Genomic DNA, 19,546 nt, shown 5'->3' with positions numbered 1-19,546 from the left:
AATCTGTCTAAAATCTGTCTGATCATGACTTTGCTTGACTTACCTACTCTGTGGTCTCGACTCCATGATCAAATCATCTCAGCAGAGAACATAAGGCCCCATCCATCCCTCCGTCCTGAAAGTTACACCTTCTCAATGACAAGAGCTGATACGTGTAGGGCGAGCATTTGCATGTGCCCAGAATGATGCCCAGTGCTCGACAAGGACGATCTCCGTTGGTCAGTCCCCAGCCAGCCAGCAGGGCGTTGCGGACATCATGCAGTGGACGGCAGAATGGGAGCTTGGAGAGGCTACGTGACTCACTGAAGATGACAGAGCTGTCGTGGGGCTGGGACCCCGGCCCCAGAAGGCCGGCTCCACACCCATGCTCCCCCCATGTCCCCAGCACACCCCTCATTTTCATGCCTCTGTCTTTGCACATGCCGTTCCACTACCGCGGAAACCTTCCTCCTTATTCCCTCCCCCTGGAGGGCTCTTCTTCATCCAAGCCCCAGCTTCTCGCGTCCTCCAAGAAGCCTCCGAGGCCGTCTCCCATAACACTTCCCCGGTTACAATGCACCGTCAGTCCCTGTCATGGGCGTGACTCCCCTTGAAAGCGTGTACCACAGACTTCACCGGCTTCCCCCCTTCCTAGCAGAGGGGCCGGTTCATAGTAGGGGTGCAACAAATATTTATTGGTTTGAAGACCTCAGCCACTGAATAAAGACTGAGGTTCTGGGTTCTGGATCAAGTTCCTGGGCCTCGGGGTCTCTACCTGTTAGAGAAAACCAACAGCTCCTCTCCAGTCCTCCTGAGGGGCTAAGGTCTGTGTCTCAGAGACTCCCGCACGTGAGTCCCTTGCTTGCTCTAGAGACGGCACAGCGGTGACAAAGCCACCGGAGTGGACGTTCGCTACGGGAAGTCACACAGCACGTGTGTGCTGTGACCTCTTGGCCAAATAAGCACCCAGAAGGCAGCGGGGCAGAGACACTTGCAAAGCCAAGAGAGAAAATGCCGACGCAGAGTGATCGTTGGGGAGGGCGCAGAACGTTGACAGTCAATACTAAAATGCAGATTAATCTAAGGTAGCATCGCGCAGCCATTAGATGGGCAAAATAGGTCACAAGGATAAGAAGCCAGAGTTGCCAGGACTGTGGGGAAGATGGTTTCTTTAAAAAATGCTGTTAGTGTTACATCTGGACTAATTCTGCCTCTCCTGGGACGACGGTCCGCAGCCGTGCGGCCGGAGCTCGGAAACGATTCGCTCCATGTCTAGAACAGACGTTGAGGACACGAGGAAGAAAAACGCAGTTTGTACGGAATCATGCATGACCCACTATTTCCATAAAGCTGAAAGACTAGAAACCACCGAACACTGACTCGCAGAGAATGGTCAGCATCAACCCCAGAGGCGGTGGGCGCTACGCTCCCGTTCGGAGCGACAGGCACCCAACGCTCCTGGCACAGACGGGCGCGGAACAGAAAGGGAGCCAGGGCTGGAGAAGGTCAGTGTTCTGTGTGCGGCGGCGTGGCTCACCGAAGCGCGTAAGTACCAACTGGCGAAGACACGCGGCGCCCGGCGGGCTCCGTCGGTAAAGCGCCCGACTCTCGATCTCTGCTTGGGTCACGGTCTCAGGGTTGTGGGCTCGAGCCCCGCGTCGGGCTCTATGTCGAGCCTGCTTGGGATTCTCTCTCTCTCTCTCTGCCTCTGCCCCTCCCCTGCTCGCATGAAATAAATAAAATGTTCTTTAAAAAACTCACAGACGAGAAGTGAATTTGGAAGGTAACGTTCATCAGCTTTGAGGTCCTTCACAGTTTTCATAATTAGCACATGCGTGTCCCCGGCTGGGGCAGCAACTGGTCAGCGTCTCTCTCCGCAGGGGCAGGCCTGGCTCCAGGCTGACAAGTGCTTGTGCCCTCACCTAGGCTCCTGTCCAAAAATACACCCCAGCATCTGGCCACGGTGAGGCTGTGGCTTCAACGCGACCCGTTCCTTTTCAACTCAAGTCGTCCTCAGTCCCGGTGGTAAGAAGGGGGCCAGGCGGCGGGGCGTGAGCAGAACAGGAGCCGCGGTGGGGATCTCCTCCAGGGCCTGGAAACAGGGCGCTGGTGACTGTGTGAGAGGAAACATCTGGGACCCAGCCCTGACTCTAGCCCTGTCGGAGGCTCCGGACGCCCTGTCGACAGAGCAGAGAGCCAGTGAGTTGGTCCGTGGTGGCCACCGTCCTGCCTGCCTCACGCTGCGTCCTGGCTGGGAAGACATGGCCTCCCAAAGGGAACGGTGCCCGTGGACGTGGCCTCCCAAAGGGAACGGTGCCCGTGGACGTGGCCTCCCAAACGGAACGGTGCCCGTGGACGTGGCCTCCCAAAGGGAACGGTGACTGGGGAGGAGGGGCCTGTTGTAACAGAGCGACCCCCGGGCGCTGGGGAGGGGCGGAGACGTTCCAGGCGGAGAGGCCGGCATGGGCAAAGGCCTACGAGCCAGGGAGTCGGGAGAATTTTCCCGAGGAGCCGGAAAACACGGTGGGGCAGCCCTCAGCCCGGCACTCTGCGTGGGCAGGAGAGGTACCGGAAGGAGCGGCGGAAGCTGCGCCCGGGAGAGGGGAGCACCGGGAGCGTGAGGAGAGCCGGGCGGCCACCCTGCCACCTCAGGGTTCAGCGAGCCCTCCTGCCCTGCTGCCCGCTTCCTAGGACATGGCCTCAGGACAGGCATGACCGAGGTCACACAGCGGCCAGGCGTGGGGTGGAAGGTGGGCCCTGAGCCACCGCTCGGGCGCTCAGACCTCTTGCTGCTCCATCTCCAGCCGGCGGCCGTGGCTGGGAGCCGTGACCTCCCCAGAAGCCTGTCCTTTCTCGCCCGCAGCGGGAAGTGAGGCTCTGGAGCTGGGGGTGATTTGTGGCCGAATGGTGACGTCCTGACCCTCGGTGCCTCCGGACGAGGCTTTTGGGGGACAGGTCTTCAGGGAGGCAGTTCCGTTAGAATGAGGTCCTCGGGGTCAGTCCTCATCCGGCGTGACTGGCGTCCTTGTAAGCAAACATGAGGACGCGGCCTTGGAGAGGGAAGACCCAGTGAGGGTGCGGGAGGAGGAGAGGCCACTGAAGAGAGCACCGTGGCTGACGTGTGGACCCTGGGCTTCTAGAAGCCTCCAGAGCCGTGAGGAGATGCTGCTGCCCCACCAGCTAGCACGGCCGCTGCTCCTGGCCTGTGGAAGCCCCTCTGGGCTCTGCCCTGACGTCCCCCTCTGGGCAGCAGACTGCGTGTCCTCCTGCAATCACGTGGGGTCAGGACCCACATGCCTCGCGTCCTTCTCCCCCGCAGCCCGCACCGTCGACGCCGCTGGACTTCACACAAGCAGAGACTGGCCGGGCAGTCATTGTGACCTTGGCTGCTCCCTGCTGTTCCTTAACTGGGACTTTCGTTTCCAAAACTCAAGGAACGCGTCACCGGACAGAAGAGGAGTCCTCAGAGCTGCTGGACGTCGCCCTTGGCGGCGGTTGGAGGGAGCTCCTGGCTGGGGTCATGGGGCAGTGGGCCCCCTGGTGCGGACAGCGGGGCTCGGGACCCAGCTGCTCCCGGTGGGGCCCTGGGCGCAGCAGGTCAGAGACGTCCAAACACCTCAGAGACCGGAAGGCCTGCCAGGGCCCAGCTGGTCTCCTCACTGTGGCTTCAAACCTGGCTCCTGCCTCCGAGCTGAGTGACCTGGGCTGGGCAGGACCTGGTCGTTCATGGAACAGCTGCTCTGAGCTCCAGAGGCAAACCACAAGCAGGGGAGGAAGCAGCCGCGCAGCTTCCCCACCCTCCCTGCCCACCCCTCCCTCTCCCCCCTCCCTCTCTCAGGCTCCACGGCGCCTGCCTCTCTCTGAGCCACCGAGTTATTTCCAGATCTTTCCTTGTGTTTTCCAAAGCTCAGGGGTGACCACACTGGACCTGCGGCGCCCTCTGTACCTGCTCCAAGGCGTTGGCCATGAACACGTGGTCTTCTTCCATCCTCCCAATAATCCAGGCAGGGACGGAATTACCATCCCGATGAGGACCCCAAATCTTGAGCCACTGATCTGATCCCACAGCCATTCAGCGATGGAATTTAGTTCAGAGGCCTGAACTCGGACCCTCCGTGCCCGGCTAGAATGAAGCCCTCACTCGGCCCTCCTCCAGCCCACACGAGGCACCTTCCCAGGCCCAGGAGGCACAGGTGAACCCCCTCTCATTATGGACACTAGAAACCCAGCCCCAGGGCTGTCCTCCTTCTAAATGCCGCGGTCGCGTCTGGGCATCCCCATGCAGCACAGGCCCCTGGAACCAGCAGCTCCCTCTCTCGGTCCTCAGTGAGGCCTGTAGGGAGGAAGGGTCCGCGTCCACCCCTCCATCCGCAGGGCTTGCCTGACCTCTGTCAGATGGCTGGCCAGAAGGTCCCCATGCCACGGTCCCTCCACTCCCTTCTGCGAACCCTAGCCACAGCAAACTTTCTAAGATGGAAATCGGATCACATGATTCCCTGCCCCCCCCCAGTGGCTGAGCGTCAAATGGTGGTGACATAAAAGGGGGCTTTAGAGGGCTTTCACTCTCCCACAACCTCATCATGCTGCCCAAGAAACGTCCAATTTACATCGAAACGTGTGAGCTCCAAACGCCTCATGGTCAGGACTGTGAATTAAGTGCCTCTGCAGAGAAATCCTCACGTGGCCACGACCAAGCGGGATGGAGACCCCCAGGGTCTCGCGTGGTCGGCCACTTCACACACTCCCTCTCTCCCACCGCAGCGTCCCCAGCGTCCCCAGCGGGGACGTCCTTCTGGCAGAGGCTCCCCATCTCCTCTGAGCTCAGGTGTTGCCTCCTCTGGGAAACCTCTCCCCCCACGTCAGTGTCCTGAGCACGGATACGGGAAGGGAGGTGACCGCACGCTTGCCACCCTTCCGACTTCCTTACCAGGCTGCGAGCTCCTGGAGGGCAGGGCCCAAGTTTTACTCCCTCCTGTGGGCAGAGTTTCTGGCCCAGAACCTGACAGAGTGGGCACTCACTAAATATTTATGAAGCCGACAATGAGCGTGTCTCCGCCCTAACCCAGACCACTCTCGTCCGTGACCCTGAGGGATCTCCTCGGAGCAAGTCCGCAGCGCCCGAGACCGTATCCCGCCCGCGTCCTTGCTGGGGAATGGAGGAGGGAAGGGGGGAGGTCTTGCACACTCTGCTCTGCCTCCCCTCGCTAGTGTGTAATTTCCCCCGTCGGCAGCTGCTGCAGCAGGAAGTACCAGATTGCTTCATTTCCCACGGTGCCCACAACCCTTCCTGCCCTCTCCTGCCCCTCCCTGCTGGTGGGGCAGGACCCACAGGAGCTCCCGGGAGCACAGAGCTCAGCTCCACAGGTCGCTCTCAGCTCACGTTCCCTTCCGGGCACATCTCACAGAGCCCACAGTTTGTGCCCACAAGCACCGCGAGGCTTTAAGGAAGGAAGGAAGGGACCAGTTTGGCCGCACTTACCAAGAACCATAAAAACAGTCCTATTCTTTGACCTGATAAGTCCACTGCTGGGAACGGCTTCCAAAGAAATGATTCAAAAGAAGAGCCACAAAGATGCGTGTACTGTTTACGGCTCTGTTATTTACAATGAGGACAAAGTGAAAGCAAACGTTGTGTCCCAAAGTAGAAAAAGAACTAAATAAGTTATGGGATATTTGTGTAACAGGACACCGTTCCCATATTTAAGATGAAAACAGGACTATGTCAAACAGGCATGTTGTCTTGGAAATAATATTAAGAGAGAAGATATAGACTTGATGACGATTTCGTAAAAACTATACATGTGGCAGAAAGTAATAGAGGCACACAAAGCTGGAAGTAGTTGCATTAAGTGGAACTGCCTTTCCTAGCTTCTTTTTAATGATAAAGGAGATTCACACGGAGGCTCAGAAACGTGCAAGAAAAATAAAGGGAAAACAGTTGTGTCAGGATGATGAATTTTTATGATTTTCCCTGAAGATGTATAGTATTAGTTTAATAATAATAAAATAACATTTTAAAGCTAAAGCAAATACCCTGAACGCAAAGTCCAAGGGTTGTCTGAGAGAATTTTTTGTTAATTGCGGTCTTCGCTTCATTTTACAAATTACAACCAGAACATCCGTATTCAGACCTTCCCTGTGTGTGGCTGGAGGCCTGCAGATGCCTGGGTGTGGAGCCTGTAAGCCTGACTGCCTCTACACGCAATTCAAAGACCTTGCGCAGTGGATAAGAATTCCGACCCCTCCCCCTCCACTCTCTCCATATGCACTACCACAGTCCCCGTCCCCTGGCCTTCCTTCCTTGAGCGTGACAGACGGCCAGGGGAAAGGAGATGGCAAGATGGGGTCCCGCCAAGGCGAGACCTCGGGAGGCTGCCTGTGCACGGAGAGGACTGCAGGTCCTGCGCTGGTGGGGTCTGAGGTCCTGCGCTGGTGGGGTCAGAGGTCCTGCGCTGGTGGGGTCAGAGGTCCTGCGCTGCTGGGGTCTGGGGTCCTGCGCTGCTGGGGTCAGAGGCAGAGATGGGACGGAGCCCTTCTCTTCCCGAGGGCTAGTCTGTGGACGTGTATGCTGGGTTCAGACTCCCCACCCTGGACACGCACACTGCCGTGCTCCGTCACTGTCCTCACGTCTCCTGGTGCCCCTCACTGGTGAGGGGTGTCCACGGCCTCGTCCTTGGCCTGACTCTCTCCGGCAGTGGCCCTTGCCCCCTCTGTGCGGAGACCACTTCTGTGCAGGTGGCCGCTGAGCCGCTCCGCCCCAAGCCCCTCCGAGCTCCGGACTGGATTCCTTGTGGATCCGGCCAAGGCCTCCACGGACAGGCGGCCGCTCCCGCCCAAACCACCAACGTTCTCGTCCCTGCTGCCGGTGGAAAGTGCTCTCACTGCTCCCGCCGCTGTCCCCCACCCCGCCCCGCCTTGCAGCCGCCAACCAAACACGACACTGGGGTCCCTCCCTCAGCTGATCCCACGGCCTCTTCTCCTCTCCAGTCTCAAGGCCATCTCCCGTGGTGCTTTGGCCTCTAGAGTCTACCCATCCGGCCCCCCACCCCATGCCCTGATGAATGGCCTTCCGGCGCCCCCTGACCCCAGGAGCCCCTCTCTCCTGGGACTTCATTTCCCACAGAAGAACGCCACATCACCAATGCCGTCTTTCTAGGCAGAGCACCTGGTTTCATCCTGTCTGTGCCAGCCTCCACTCTACCTCTCCCCACTCCTGTGTACACGCACACATTCTTGCACACACATTCCATGTGCACGTACATGTGCATGCATGTTAGCACTCACAGGCCTGTAGGCACGTACAGCCCGTGTGCCTGCACACATACACACTTTAGCATACACATCCCCTTTGCACATGCACATACGCTGCCTCTCTGCACACACACGTGTATGCACATTTGTACGTGTGTCCCCCATGTGCACAAATACGTGTACACACGTATACTGGCACACTCCCTGTGTGCACACACGTGTATATTAACATATGCTCACACCCCCTCTGCACGCACACACGTGTACACAGGTGTGTTCACAAGTCCCATCTGTGTGCACATACACACGTGTGCACATATGCTCGCACACCCCTCGGTATGCACATGCACACGTTACCTCTGCACGGACAAGTGTATGCCCATTTGCACACGTGCCCCCTCTGTGTGCACGTACTCAAATACACATCTTTGCATGCACACCCACGCCCTTAAGAGACCGTCCAGTTCAGTCACTTTGGATGCTTGGCGTCGCCGGTGCACGTCCGTCATCCCTTCTCCTCATCACTTAGCTTCTCCAGATACGCCTCCGGAAAGACCTGAGAGGCAAAGTGCGGCTCACTACGCTTCGGGCACGGTAGCTCATTCTGCTCTGAATCCTTCTTGCCAGAAAATCCTTCCTAAGACAAGTAGCGTAACTGTCTGAAAAGTCAGAATGCCCTGGTTGGCATGCGAAAGCCCTCGATTCCTCCAGCCCGGCCAGCAGCTCGGGGCCGATGAGAGGAACGTCAGCTCCCAACTCTCCCGTCCCTGCGGCCGTGTCGCAGTCTCCAGATCCCACGTCCCACGCTGGTCAGCACCCTGGCAGGGCGCCTGTGCGGTGGGAAAGGTGAGGACGGGTCTGGGAAGAGATCCACAAGGTTGGGGGGAAGCAGCCGTGCCGTTGGACTTTCTGCTTACCCTCTGCTCCCTCCTCATTTCACTCGCTGCCCCATCAGGATGAACCCACACAACACACCTGCTTCCCCTCCCTTCCCCTCCCTTTCTCTGAAACCCATTTACCAGGCGACACTCCCTTCCTCTCGCAGGCTTTGGCCGCCATGGAAGCCCGCGGCCCTGATCTGCTGCTCCCTGCCTCAGTCACCCCCATTTCCCAGTTTCTGGTCTGGACTTCCTGTTCCAGCACTGCCCTGAGGACCAGCCTCCTCCAGGGGCCCAGAGGGCTGTGACAGCATCCGCCAGCCCTTGCTCACACATACTCCTGGGGGAGGACTTTGCATGTCCTCCTGTCCATCTGGTTCTCAGTCAAAGCTGCGGGAAGAGCAGGGGAGGCTGTCCTCTTTTAAATGGCTATAGAAACCGACTTCTTTATTCCAGCAAACAATCACGTCACTCCTTGCACGTGCCAGGCCCTGTTCTAAGCACTTGACACAAATATTTAACTAATTTGATCCTCAGAACACCCTAATCCTTTAAGTACTTACTCTGATTTCCATTTAGCAGATGGGAAAACCGAGGCACAGGGAGGTCACCAGCTAGTAGTAACTGGGAAAAATCAGGATTCAAAGCCAGCTATGTGACCCCCCCGGGTCTGTACCCTTAACTCTTATCCCTGCCGACTTTGTGCATAGTCTGCCTTCTGGTCCTCACTCAGAAGTGTGCGTTGAGAACCTACTATGCTCACTGTAGGAGAACCAGGCGCCAATGATGGAGCTTCCGAGCTAGTTGTCTCGTTGAAGAGCTACGGGAGAGTGCTTTAAAAAGAAAGTGTGGTAGAAGTGCTTTTATTTTTGCCACTTTGTGCGTCCTCTGACCTACAGAGGAAGCCTTAGCTCTGCCATAGTCACCAGTGTCACCTTCTCACACTCTCTCTGCCACCTCCCACTAGGCACAGAGAACACCAGAACCTTCCTCCAGAAGACACACTCAGGGATGTTACGACTTTCCACAGCGTCCTCTTAATAAATATTAATAACGATACCGCCAGGATTTTACAACCATGGGATAGTTTGAAGTTCCAGGGCAGTTTCATAATTTCTTTAATATCACACATGATCTTACTTCCTTCTCAAATGAGCCCTAGAAGGTAAGTAAAACGGGTTCCCATTTTACAGATGGAGACACAAGCCAGGGCCCTAAAGCGGTTACGGACTCTGAACCCAAACTCAGGTTTCGTGGTTTCTCTGTCCACACAGCAACCCTGTTGACCCATTTCAGACGCCATGATCGGAAAAGGAAAACCCGAGGGGACAGAGGGCAGAGAGAGATCTGTTGTCCCTTCAAAATTTACCGCCTCATTGCAGTGTCTTTGCGGGCCTTCCCTGACCTTTCCTTAAGCATAGAGGGCAGGGCTTGTGTATACGGCTTATGCAAAAATTCAAATTCTGGCTGTTTTGGAAGGACATGCAGGAAAAAAAGCATAGATTCCCTGTTCACTGCTGGGGTGAGGGGGATACCTCCAAATCAAAAACGGTGGCTATAAGCTCTGGATGGCACGGTCTGTGGAATTCGCTCTTCCAGGGCTAAGATGTCTGAAAAACATTAAAACTTTTTTTACTTATTTGATCTTTGAGAAACACTGCAAACAGTTGCCCCTAATGGTTGATGTTTATATACGACTGGTGTTGTCTTCCCACAGACACGGTGCGTGTCCACCCACGGCGCGCCTCCCACCTCCCTGCCCCTCCCGGCGTGTCCCAAAGTACAGAGAAGAGTTAAAATCGCTGAAAACACTCTCTGTGTTTGCGAAGCAGCCTTCATTTTCATCAGGACGAATACCTCTGACCACGGAGTCGTGTGAGTGGGTGTGAGGGGCTCGGATCCAAGTTCTCCTCCACAGTCTTCACGCCTTCGTCACCCAGAAGCCGCAGTCTCCCCTCCAGACCCGGCTCCACGGGCGTCTCCTCTGCAAGTCCTGTGAGACTCCCCCGGGCGCCACCCATGTTCACGAAACTGTCCCCGCTCTCCTCATTTAGGGCACACGGGAGGGTCGCCCTTCCTTCTTCCTGTGCTTGAGTGTAGCTGCGGGCTACTTCCGACCCTTCCAGGCCGGAGCCGCAGCCAGGGCAAAGCTTCCGGAACTTTCCCTCCCTCCGCCATGACAACTGACAGTGCTCCATGTGGAAGCTGCTTTGTCAACCTGGGTCCCGGGGGAAGGACAGCAACGAGCAGAGCCCCCAGCCCCACTCTTCACGGACACGCTGCTGGAAACGTGTCCTTAAATCCATGAATAAAGGACAGATCAAGAATAAGGGATTTGACAGCAGAACATCAAATGAGATCGCACAAAAGGAATTTTATAACCTTGCTAGGCACAACTCTTTCTGAAGGTGGGGATGATCCCAGATGATCTTAAGTAGCTCTGCCCAGCCTGCCAACACTGTGCTTTTCTCAGGGGAAGAGACTGGACCGGGGGCGCCGATCCTTGGAGCCCCACGGAGATGTTCCCTAGCACCCTGCAGACCCCTTCTCCTGACTGTGGCTTGGACCCACGAGGACGGTGTTTGGGATCCACCCCAATACGGGTGCTGTGGGTTACCCCAAGGGCAGGAAATCAGTCACAGGGCAGACGCCCATGAGTTTCGCTGGTAATTGACTCGCGGGCAGTGACAGAGACGGTGGTGCCACCCTAATGCCGGCAATAACCCAGGATTCCCTCTGCCAAAGCCCCCAAGTCCCCTGTCCCTACGACGGACAGCAAGTCGCCTGTTGTCGTGGACTAGGTGGTGGCCCCCAAGAAGATATGGTCACACCCGAGTCTCCGGAACCTGTGAATGTTTGGTAAAGGCTTACGGATTCGAGGTGTGGAGATCCCCCTGGATGATCAGTGTGACTCCTGCGTCCAGTGACACACGTTCCTTAGGAGAGGCACACGGAGACGGTGAAGTGAGCCCGGGGCAGAGACACAGTGTGGCCACAAGCCCAGAAAGCCAGCAGCCGCCAGGACCTAGAAGAGGCGCGGGACATCATCTCCCCTCGAGCCTCGGTGGGGAATGTGGCCCTGGGACACTGTCAAGTATCTGGCCTCCAGCACCAGGAGGATAAATTCCCATTGTTTTAAGCCATGCAATGGCTAGCAAACTCCTCTGCCTACACACTCGGAGGCTCAAGGTTCTCCCTGAGGGCAGCACGCTGGGGTTCTGCTGTAGGCTGGGGCTCCCAGTCACGTCCCCCCGAAAACACAAGGGCTTGGCACCAACCGTGGTTTTCTCCAGTTTAGACGCTCAGGAGAGGATTCAGGCAGGATTGGGCAACGGGTCAGTGGCCGTCCCAGGAAGACACCCCTAGGAAGGCTAGTAGGAGCGGCGCCTGCGAGGTTGCGTCCCCCAGCCTTAGCCCTGACCGTTTGCCCTCACAAGCTAGAAGGACGACAACAAAAGCCCTTCCTCTCCCTGCCGGTGTCACCCCAGAAATCATGCTGCTTGCTAGGTGAAGCCTCGAAAACGGAGCCGCGCCCAGGCCTTGGGAGAGCCTCGAGGAGACGGCACACAGAAACGGGGCGTGAGACAGTAACGAGGATTTCCATACACAGATTTACAGCAGCCTGTGCAGGGGAGCGTCCTGGGCGGAGGGCGGGGACGCCTGCATCTGAGGCCCGACTTGGCCACGGACCGGCTGAGAGAGTGAGCACTCGTGCGCATTTACGTGAAGTCTCCTTGTCTTGGAAATGAGGGAACTGCAGAAACCGCTAACGTTCCTTCTTGCTCTTCAAACTCGAAGCCTTAAAACTGCATTTGTATTTAAACTTCCTTTTTTGCCACGGACGTTTGCACTCGTTTCCCCAAGAGATACAGCTGGAACCTTCCAGAAGCCTTTCAGATACTCGGGGAGGCCTCAGAGCGACTCTGTAAGACGTGCCTGGTCACCTGGCCTCCACTGCGGGCTGGCCCTGGGCTGGAGGAGACAGGCCGGGCCCAGGGGCCTGTGGTCCCCCTGGGGGCTCACAGACGTCACGCGGCGGCCAAAGCTTCCCCAGCGAGGAGAAAGGAGAAAACCCACCCCACACGGTGGGTTCCAGCGTTGGCTCTCCGGGGAGTCCCTTCTAGGCGTTGGGCACATAACCATATGAAGCCCTACCACCCTTATCTGGAAAACGGAGGGAACAGGACTTTCACTGCCATCAATGTGGCTGCTCAGCAGCGGATCCCATTATCCATGGAAACGGACCTCAAAAGCAAGCCGAGCCAGGGGCCTAGAGCCTGGGAACATAGTTCAGAGTTGGGGCGGGGGGTGGGGGGAGAGCTGTCCCTTTAGCTCACGTGCGTGGAGTGAACTGTGGCCGGTGGGGGTCGGAGGGGAGGCCCCGAGGAGGCCTGCAGCCCTCTGTGGCCTGTTGTGACACACAAATTCTCGGGGACCTCTGGGCTTGTGTAACAGCAGCCACAAGGCCCGCTTCCTGTTTCTGTTGCTGGGTTTGCAGGACCCGGCCCGGCCCGCTGCTGCTGCTGGGCCCACCTCAGCTTGTCCTGGCACCAGCTTTTCAGACCGGGCACAGGGTGGGCGGCCACGGCGGGAGGAGTGAGTGGGGCTGCAGTGGGCATGTGAACGGGACAAGGCGGCTTCTCGTGAGCACGGCTGTTCCCAGAGGCCTCTTTCTGACGAAGGCGAGCTCCCTGGGGGTGGCTTCTGGCGAGCCTCACAAACACATTCCCTAGGGGCCTGCAGCCTGTTTCAAACGGATTTCCTCAGCGCACTGTGCAGGTGCAGGCCCAAGGCTGTGTGCATCACGGGGTTGAAATCCCCGTGGTCGTGCACCCCGGGGCTGCCAGGAGGCTGCCATATTTGGGGGGCCGGGGAATCCCCAGCAGAGGAAGCAAGTTTTCTGTGGCTGCCATGAGAGAAGCTGACTTCGAACTCCTACATACCCGAGAACTTACCAAGATAGTATCTTGTATTTCGTACATCACGTCTTATTTCCCCAAACAGAAGAGAGCTCCTTTGAGGCAGGAACTGTAACTTCTATTTCTCTGGGTCTCCCATCCAGTCCCCCAACTTCAAACCCTTTATCTTGCTTTGCCCTCCAGAAACAAACTGCGGGGGTCCCCAGACACACGTGTCATCTCTTGGCCAGAGGCTTTGCTCCTGTCACTCCCTCTGTCTGGAATGCTCGTCCCAATTTTCTGCACTAGAACTCCTACTCATCCCTCAAGACCTAACTGAGAAAGTGCCCCTAACAGGAAGTCCTCCTGAACCTTGGGCTGTGTATACCACTCATCCTCTGTCCTTGGGAGCTCAGACCACTCAAACTCACCCGGTAGGCGCTTGCCCCACTCCTAGACCCGAGTTCTTCAAGGCCCGGCGGAGTGAGGCATTCAGCTCTGCGTCCCCAGCGCCTGACCTCAATGCCTGTTTGTTGCACCTCGTTGAAGAGCGAGGAGCCCTGTGACTTGTTAGCGGTCAGTCATAGAAGAGCCCGTCTGGGAAAGCCTGTGATCGCTACCCTGAGGCCAGGAGGGAGGCCCTGATACGGCGCAAGCGGTTTCTGAACGAAGAGCTGGGGACACCTGACAAAGCAGACGCTCGGCTTCTTGGTTGGAGAGAACGTCAAGTGCCAGCGTCCGTGATTCCGCCACGCTCCCTGCCTGGGGGCGCCAACATTATCCATTAAGGACGGGTTCTGATAGCCTCTCTGGAGTGTCTGCTCCCCTCCTGGGGCGCTCCTGGGGCTGGTGACTGCAGTGGTTGGAACCCCTCCTCTCAGGAAAGGATCTGGGGGCGCCTCACGGGCTCGGCGCTTGTTTTCCACAATTCCCAGAAGACAGGTGCCCGAAAGAAAGAAGACGGGGCGCTCACTGCCGCCATGACCAAGGTGCGAGGGCAGATCTGTTCAGAAGAGGAGCTCCCAGCGCAGTGAGGTTGATGGTGGCCACCAAGCCCGAGCCCTGTGTCCGCAGGGTCCTCGCATCCCTTTCGCGTAGAGGGACGAACGTGTCCGCATAACGCCCTGAAGGCCAGACGCGAGATGGACCCTGTTTTGGGATGAAACCATCACCTTCCTTCTTACGGCTCAGGCCGCCCGGCCCCCCAGATGCTAGCCACGCCCGAGCTGCCGGCTCTCCGGGGCCCGGCAGCCTCTAGTTTTCTCCCTCCCGACATGGCAGGGTGGCCAGAGAAGGTTTCCTTCCACCCGCAGCTCTGAAATGAGTGAGCGGCGCTGGTCAAACTGCCCGCGAACCTAAAGCTATTACTAGAGGAAAGGCAGGGCTGTCTTCAGGTTTCTCTGGAACCCGTGGCCCTGATAAGATGACTGGGCCGCTGAGCCACCCATGGTCCGATTTCCCATGGAACTCCTGCTCTGGCTCGCAGGAGGAGGCACCCGGATCAGGCTCTGAAACCTGACTCCAGCCCCAGGAATGCACACTCACTCCTCCCGGGAGGGAGATGGGGCCCCGGCTGCCCCCAATTCCCCCTGTCACTGCAGGCCGGCGAGAGAAAGGGGGCGGTTAAGTGGAAGCCGGTGTTATTTCACGGGTCCCGCTGAGCACCCGGGAGCCACAGAGGAATGCCAGGGTGCTCGGGACACCCACAAGTCCTCTGAGCTGAACCCCAGCTTCCAGACGCCATGCGATCCCTAACCATGACCCAGGAGCTCCAGCCTGCCACCAACGGGAGGCTCCATGAGAGGGTGGGTCCCAAAACAGCAAAGGCTGCTGGGGAAATTGGGGTTAAAAAAAATTTAATGAAATTAAAAAACATCAGTTTAAAAGTAGGTTACAAATGGAACACATTCTGTACACAGGGACACACACGGGTCACACAGGCTCTCCGTCCCTCCTCCCTCTCTCTCATCGTCAGTGATACCGACAGTCCGCGAGGAGGAAAAGACATGACAGCCCCGTAATTTCTGCGTAACATTCACACACAAGGTTCAGCATGAATAAACGCTCTGTGAACAGATGAGGAACAAAAGATATCTGGACACAACCTGGCGTAGCCTCAGAGGAAAGGAATCATTAGCTGTCCTCATCCAACTAGAAATTAATGATCTGTTCAGTGGCAAGGAAGTTCAGTCCTACAGACGTTCACCTACATAGCAGACATGTGGTTGTGGGACACAAGTTTAATTTCCATGTCTCTAATAGTCACCGAGCAAATGAAGGATTTCATCCGTGAAGATTAAAATTCTTTGCCAGCTATTTCGTAGAGCCTACGATTTACAGCTCAACAACTAAGAACATTAATTTGCTTCGCGTGTCCTAAGTCTCTTGCTCTTTCTCTGATCTACTCCTCCGGCTCCCATCCGTCAGCTGCTCCGGAGAAACTCGAGTACATCAGGGGACATCTGACAGAGACAGATCTGAGAAATACGGAGGCCTGTATTTCTCATGGGGCGCTGGGCATTTCAAAACCAATATACCTAAACCTTGCTTTTTAAAAAAAATCTGGGGACGCCTGGGTGGCTCAGTTGGTTAAGCGGCTGCCTTCGGCTCAGGTCATGATCCCAGCGTCCTGGGATCGAGTCCCACATCTGGCTCCTTGCTTGGCGGGGAGTCTGCTTCTCCCTCTGCCTCTGCCTGCCACTCTGTCTGCCTGTGCTGGCTCTCGCTTCTCTCTCTATGACAAATAAATAAATAAAATCTTAAAAAAAAAAAAAAGAAATAAAAAAAATCTGATCTTTTCCCCATCCTTAATCAATCTCTGGTCATTCAGAAAGCATTTACTGAGTGTCTGTAGGGCCTTCCGGGGAAAGAGCCAGCGGGGCAATGACCAGTGCGCCTAGTACTGGGATCCCGCGTGCACAAAGTGCTCAGGGGAGACAGCTGCAGAGTCTGAGGGCATCTGGGAAGGCTTCCCAAGGCGGCGGCACTGGAGATGACAGGGAGTTCCCTGTTTCTGGTAATTCATTTACCAAGCAGACTTCTCCTGAGATGTGAGATGACTGTAATTGTAGGCACTGTGCTCGTCTCTGGAGGCCGGAAGACCCACAGGACAGATCCCGCTTACGAAAGGCGTGTGGGCTTACGTCAAAGCGGCACTCTTCCCCTTGGTGTCTCGGGGAGCTCAACGCTTCTGGGCACCCTGTGAGCTCAAGCATGGTGGTCATTTCTGATTTCTGCTTTGACACATGGTCTTTACTCTTCCCTCTTTTCCATCCTTACTCTCTCTTGAAGGCGGAAGCTGCATGGACACTCAGAGAAGCTTCTCAGCCTGGTTCCCTTGCTCACTCTAGGAACTGGCATTTCTGCCAGTCCATCTCTGCTTCCTCATGACCGCCATCTTCCTAAAGGCCCTGTGCAGTTTCCTGCTCTCTGCAGAGTAGAACCCAGGGCCATCCACTCTCTGGCCTCGGAGGCCTGCAGCTGGCCTCTGTCTGAATTAGAAAAAGGCACCCCTTTGGGGGCATAGCTAGACAAGGAGACTTTGTATGAAGAAAAAGTAACCCTTTCGTCCAGACGGCTTAGATTCCAGCTCCCACTCACCCACTTGGCCAGCATCCACTAACTTGGAGGCCCTGTGGTTTTATCTTATTACTTTCATTTTTTTCCCTCGATGCTTCCCTACCTTCCTCTCCTGCCAACTGGCCTACTTTCCTGAACAAAGCTGGCATGTTCTCCCCGTACCCATTCCTTACCTGCTCCTCACCACCCACCTTTCTTTTAAGGCTTCTGCCAGGTCTCACCTCAAAACACCAGAACACTTGTGATCAGCAGGAGTCATTCGTTTGGTACTCACGCATTTGAGAACACATACACGACAGGATCTAGTAAGTCTCATTTGGCCTACCGCATTGTGAGCTTTTGAAAGACATCTTTATCTTGTTTATTCCAGAGCGCTTAATGAGGGCTGAAGTAATGACTGATATCAGTAACAGTGACTTAAAAAAAAGAAAAGAAAAAAAGAACAGAGTTCCCAAAGGCTTGCAAGAGGTACGTTAGTTCTAGAGAATGAATGTTGAGTAAGCCTTGTTGATGCGGTTTGAATTCCTCATACTGAGAAGTCATATAAGTCAGTCTCTCCCCAGAGAGAGAGGTGCCTTCTTGCCTCAAAAGTGGGTTTCATCTCCCAAAAGAGGGGTTTGCTCTGAGGTTTGCCAGGAGCTCCCCAAGCCCACTCCCGCACACCATGTCCCACCAGAAAAAGTCTACTTCCTGGCTATGAATCGTCACTTCCCCAGCCTCTCGGTTTCCTCTTTACTTCCTTCTCCAGAGCTAGGGGCTGCACTGTTTTTTCAGTCGTTTTGACAAAGAAACTTCAAAAGCAGTCACTGCCAATCAGCAATCTGTGTCCCACGCAAACCCCCGCAAGGGACAGGCTTCCTGGCTGGCTGAGCGATTCCCTCCCAGCCCAAATCCCCCAGCAGCTACTACCCCGCTCCCTTTGTAGACTGGAGGGCCTTGCCTTTCCCCGGCCCCAGCCACACAGGAAGTAGCTCAGGTGACAGTTCAGGGCCTCTGCCACACACCTTCCTTCCTCAGCTGAGAGAGAACCTGAGAGAAGGGCAGTGCCATTGTCTTCCCAGAGCAAAGTTCACACTCGAATTTGGCCCCCAAGCAGCAACAGGCTTTTAAGCCTAAGGCTTGCTTTGCTCTTATCCCCAGACCATTTCTGCAAGATATCAGATGGGTCTTATGTCAAACCCAACCTCCAACCTAGGGGCTGAGGCCTCCTGTACTCTCCCAGAGGAGGGAACCCACTTCTCAAGCCACTGCTTTGGGAGCCTTCATTCACAGCCCCCCCTGCCCCCCACAAGCTGAGCGCCCCACTCAGGGCCATCTCCCTCCTCCGCCCCAAAGCTGTAGCCAGCGGGGAGAATCCTGATGCTCTGCTCTTGGAGCGCTTGGGCAGACCCGGAAGCCACCTGCCCAGCTTTGCCTTGTGGGCTGCCTGCGCCCTTCCCCAGCCCTGATCTGCCCGAGCTTCCCAGGCTTATCAGTGTTTCTCTGGAGGGCGGATCCCACACTCTAGGGGCACCCTGAAGACGACCCTGCTCCTCGAAGACAACCAGTGCAGCGGGATGTCTGAGTGCAGGGTGCCTGCTCAGGACAGACCCAGAGCCCTGCAGAGTCACAGGGCTTCACAGGCCCAGCCGGGGTCATGGCTCAGAAGAGCCAGCCAGGCCTCCGGGCTGCAGAGCCTGGAGCGGGACCGGAAGGACACGGAGTCGTGACTGCTGCGGGCTACAGCCCCAGGAGCAACGGTCTTCCTCTGGATTGTGGGTGGGAATCACCTAAGCAGCTGCCGAACATTTGCGCCTTCTCCTTCCGTCTGTTCCCAAAGTCCCCTCCCGTGAAGACCGGCTCAGGGCTAGACGTCCGGTCTCTGTTTCCAGGGGAAATGGGCGGAAGCCTCGGAACTGGGAGGAGGGCGGGACAGGGGAGCACAGCGGGCGCCCCTGCACTGGGGGGACGCCCGCACCCCACGGAGGCGGGAACAGCACCAGGACGGAGCCGCAGGGAAGCGGGGCGGACGGAGCCGCAGGGAAGCGGGGCGGGCGGGGCGCTCACCCCGGGGCGCCCCGCAGATGCGGCCCTAACCCTGGAGGCGGTCCGGCTGGGGAGGCAGGGGCTGACCAGGCGCGGAGCCGGCCGCCCCGATCCGAGCTTTCCCAGAGTTCCGGAAGATGTGGCGGGCAGAGAGCGCTCGGGAAGCGGGAGGACTGTCCTAAAGGTCACTCCTCCGTCGGGAGGGAAGCCTGGAGCCCGGCCCAGAAGAGCCCGCCGCGCCCGGTCTGCTTCTCGCCCAGCGCCCGCCTCTTCAGACCCTGGGTTTCTGCTTCGCCACGATTTCTTTTTCTTTTTTTGGCCCCGCATGTTCGCCCGCGCGCGGACTCACTTTCTAACTCGGGGGCGCAGAGGTCCTGAGGCCGACACCTGGCGCGCCCGCGGCCCCTGCCCCGCGCGCCCTCCAGCCCCGCGCGGTGCGGTCGGGGCAGGGGTCGCGGGCGGCCGGAGCCCCGCAGCGGCGCCCCCGCGCGCCCGCCGCCCCCGCCGCCCCTCTGCGCTCGCCCGCCGCCCCCCTGCGCTCGCCACCGCCCCCGCCCCGCGCGCCCGCCCGCCGCCCCCGCCGCCCCCCTGCGCTCGCCACCCCCGCAGCCCCCGCGCGCCCGCCGCCCCCGCGCGCCGTACCTCCATGGCCTCCAGGTGCCCGCTCCGCGGTGGCCGCGCTCGCTGTGCGCTCGGCTCCGCGCCCCGGGCCCGGCTGGGTGAGGGGCGGCGGCGCGCGGCTGCCTGGCTCGGGACTGCGGGCGGCCCGGCCCTGCGCGAGAGCACGAGGAAGGGGGAGGCCGCGGGAGGGGGAAGGGGTGGGGAGCGGGGGAGGGAGGCCGGCGGTCGGGGTTAAATTTAGACACAAATCTAAACAGATACTGTCCCCTCCCAGGGCAGGACTCGAGCGAGGGAGTCGCGACTCCATTCATCTGC

The 19,546-nt window shown here is 57.6% G+C and overlaps 1 protein-coding gene across 1 annotated transcript in view; it reads right to left on the bottom strand.

Annotated features, from left to right (window-relative positions):
* The window catches only part of RCSD1 (RCSD domain containing 1), a 58,462-nt gene extending 39,134 nt beyond the window's left edge, over positions 1-19,328 (bottom strand). The window contains exon 1 of the mRNA XM_044266878.1: positions 19,253-19,328. Coding sequence (XP_044122813.1) covers positions 19,253-19,258 — 6 coding nt within the window. The 5' untranslated portion in view covers positions 19,259-19,328. The remainder of the gene's footprint in view (positions 1-19,252) is intronic.
* Between the last annotated feature and the right edge of the window lie 218 nt (positions 19,329-19,546).

This window comes from Neovison vison, chromosome 10 (assembly GCF_020171115.1).
Source record: "Neovison vison isolate M4711 chromosome 10, ASM_NN_V1, whole genome shotgun sequence".
Lineage (NCBI taxonomy): Eukaryota > Metazoa > Chordata > Mammalia > Carnivora > Mustelidae > Neogale > Neogale vison.
This window is presented reverse-complemented; position numbering and strand designations above follow the sequence as displayed.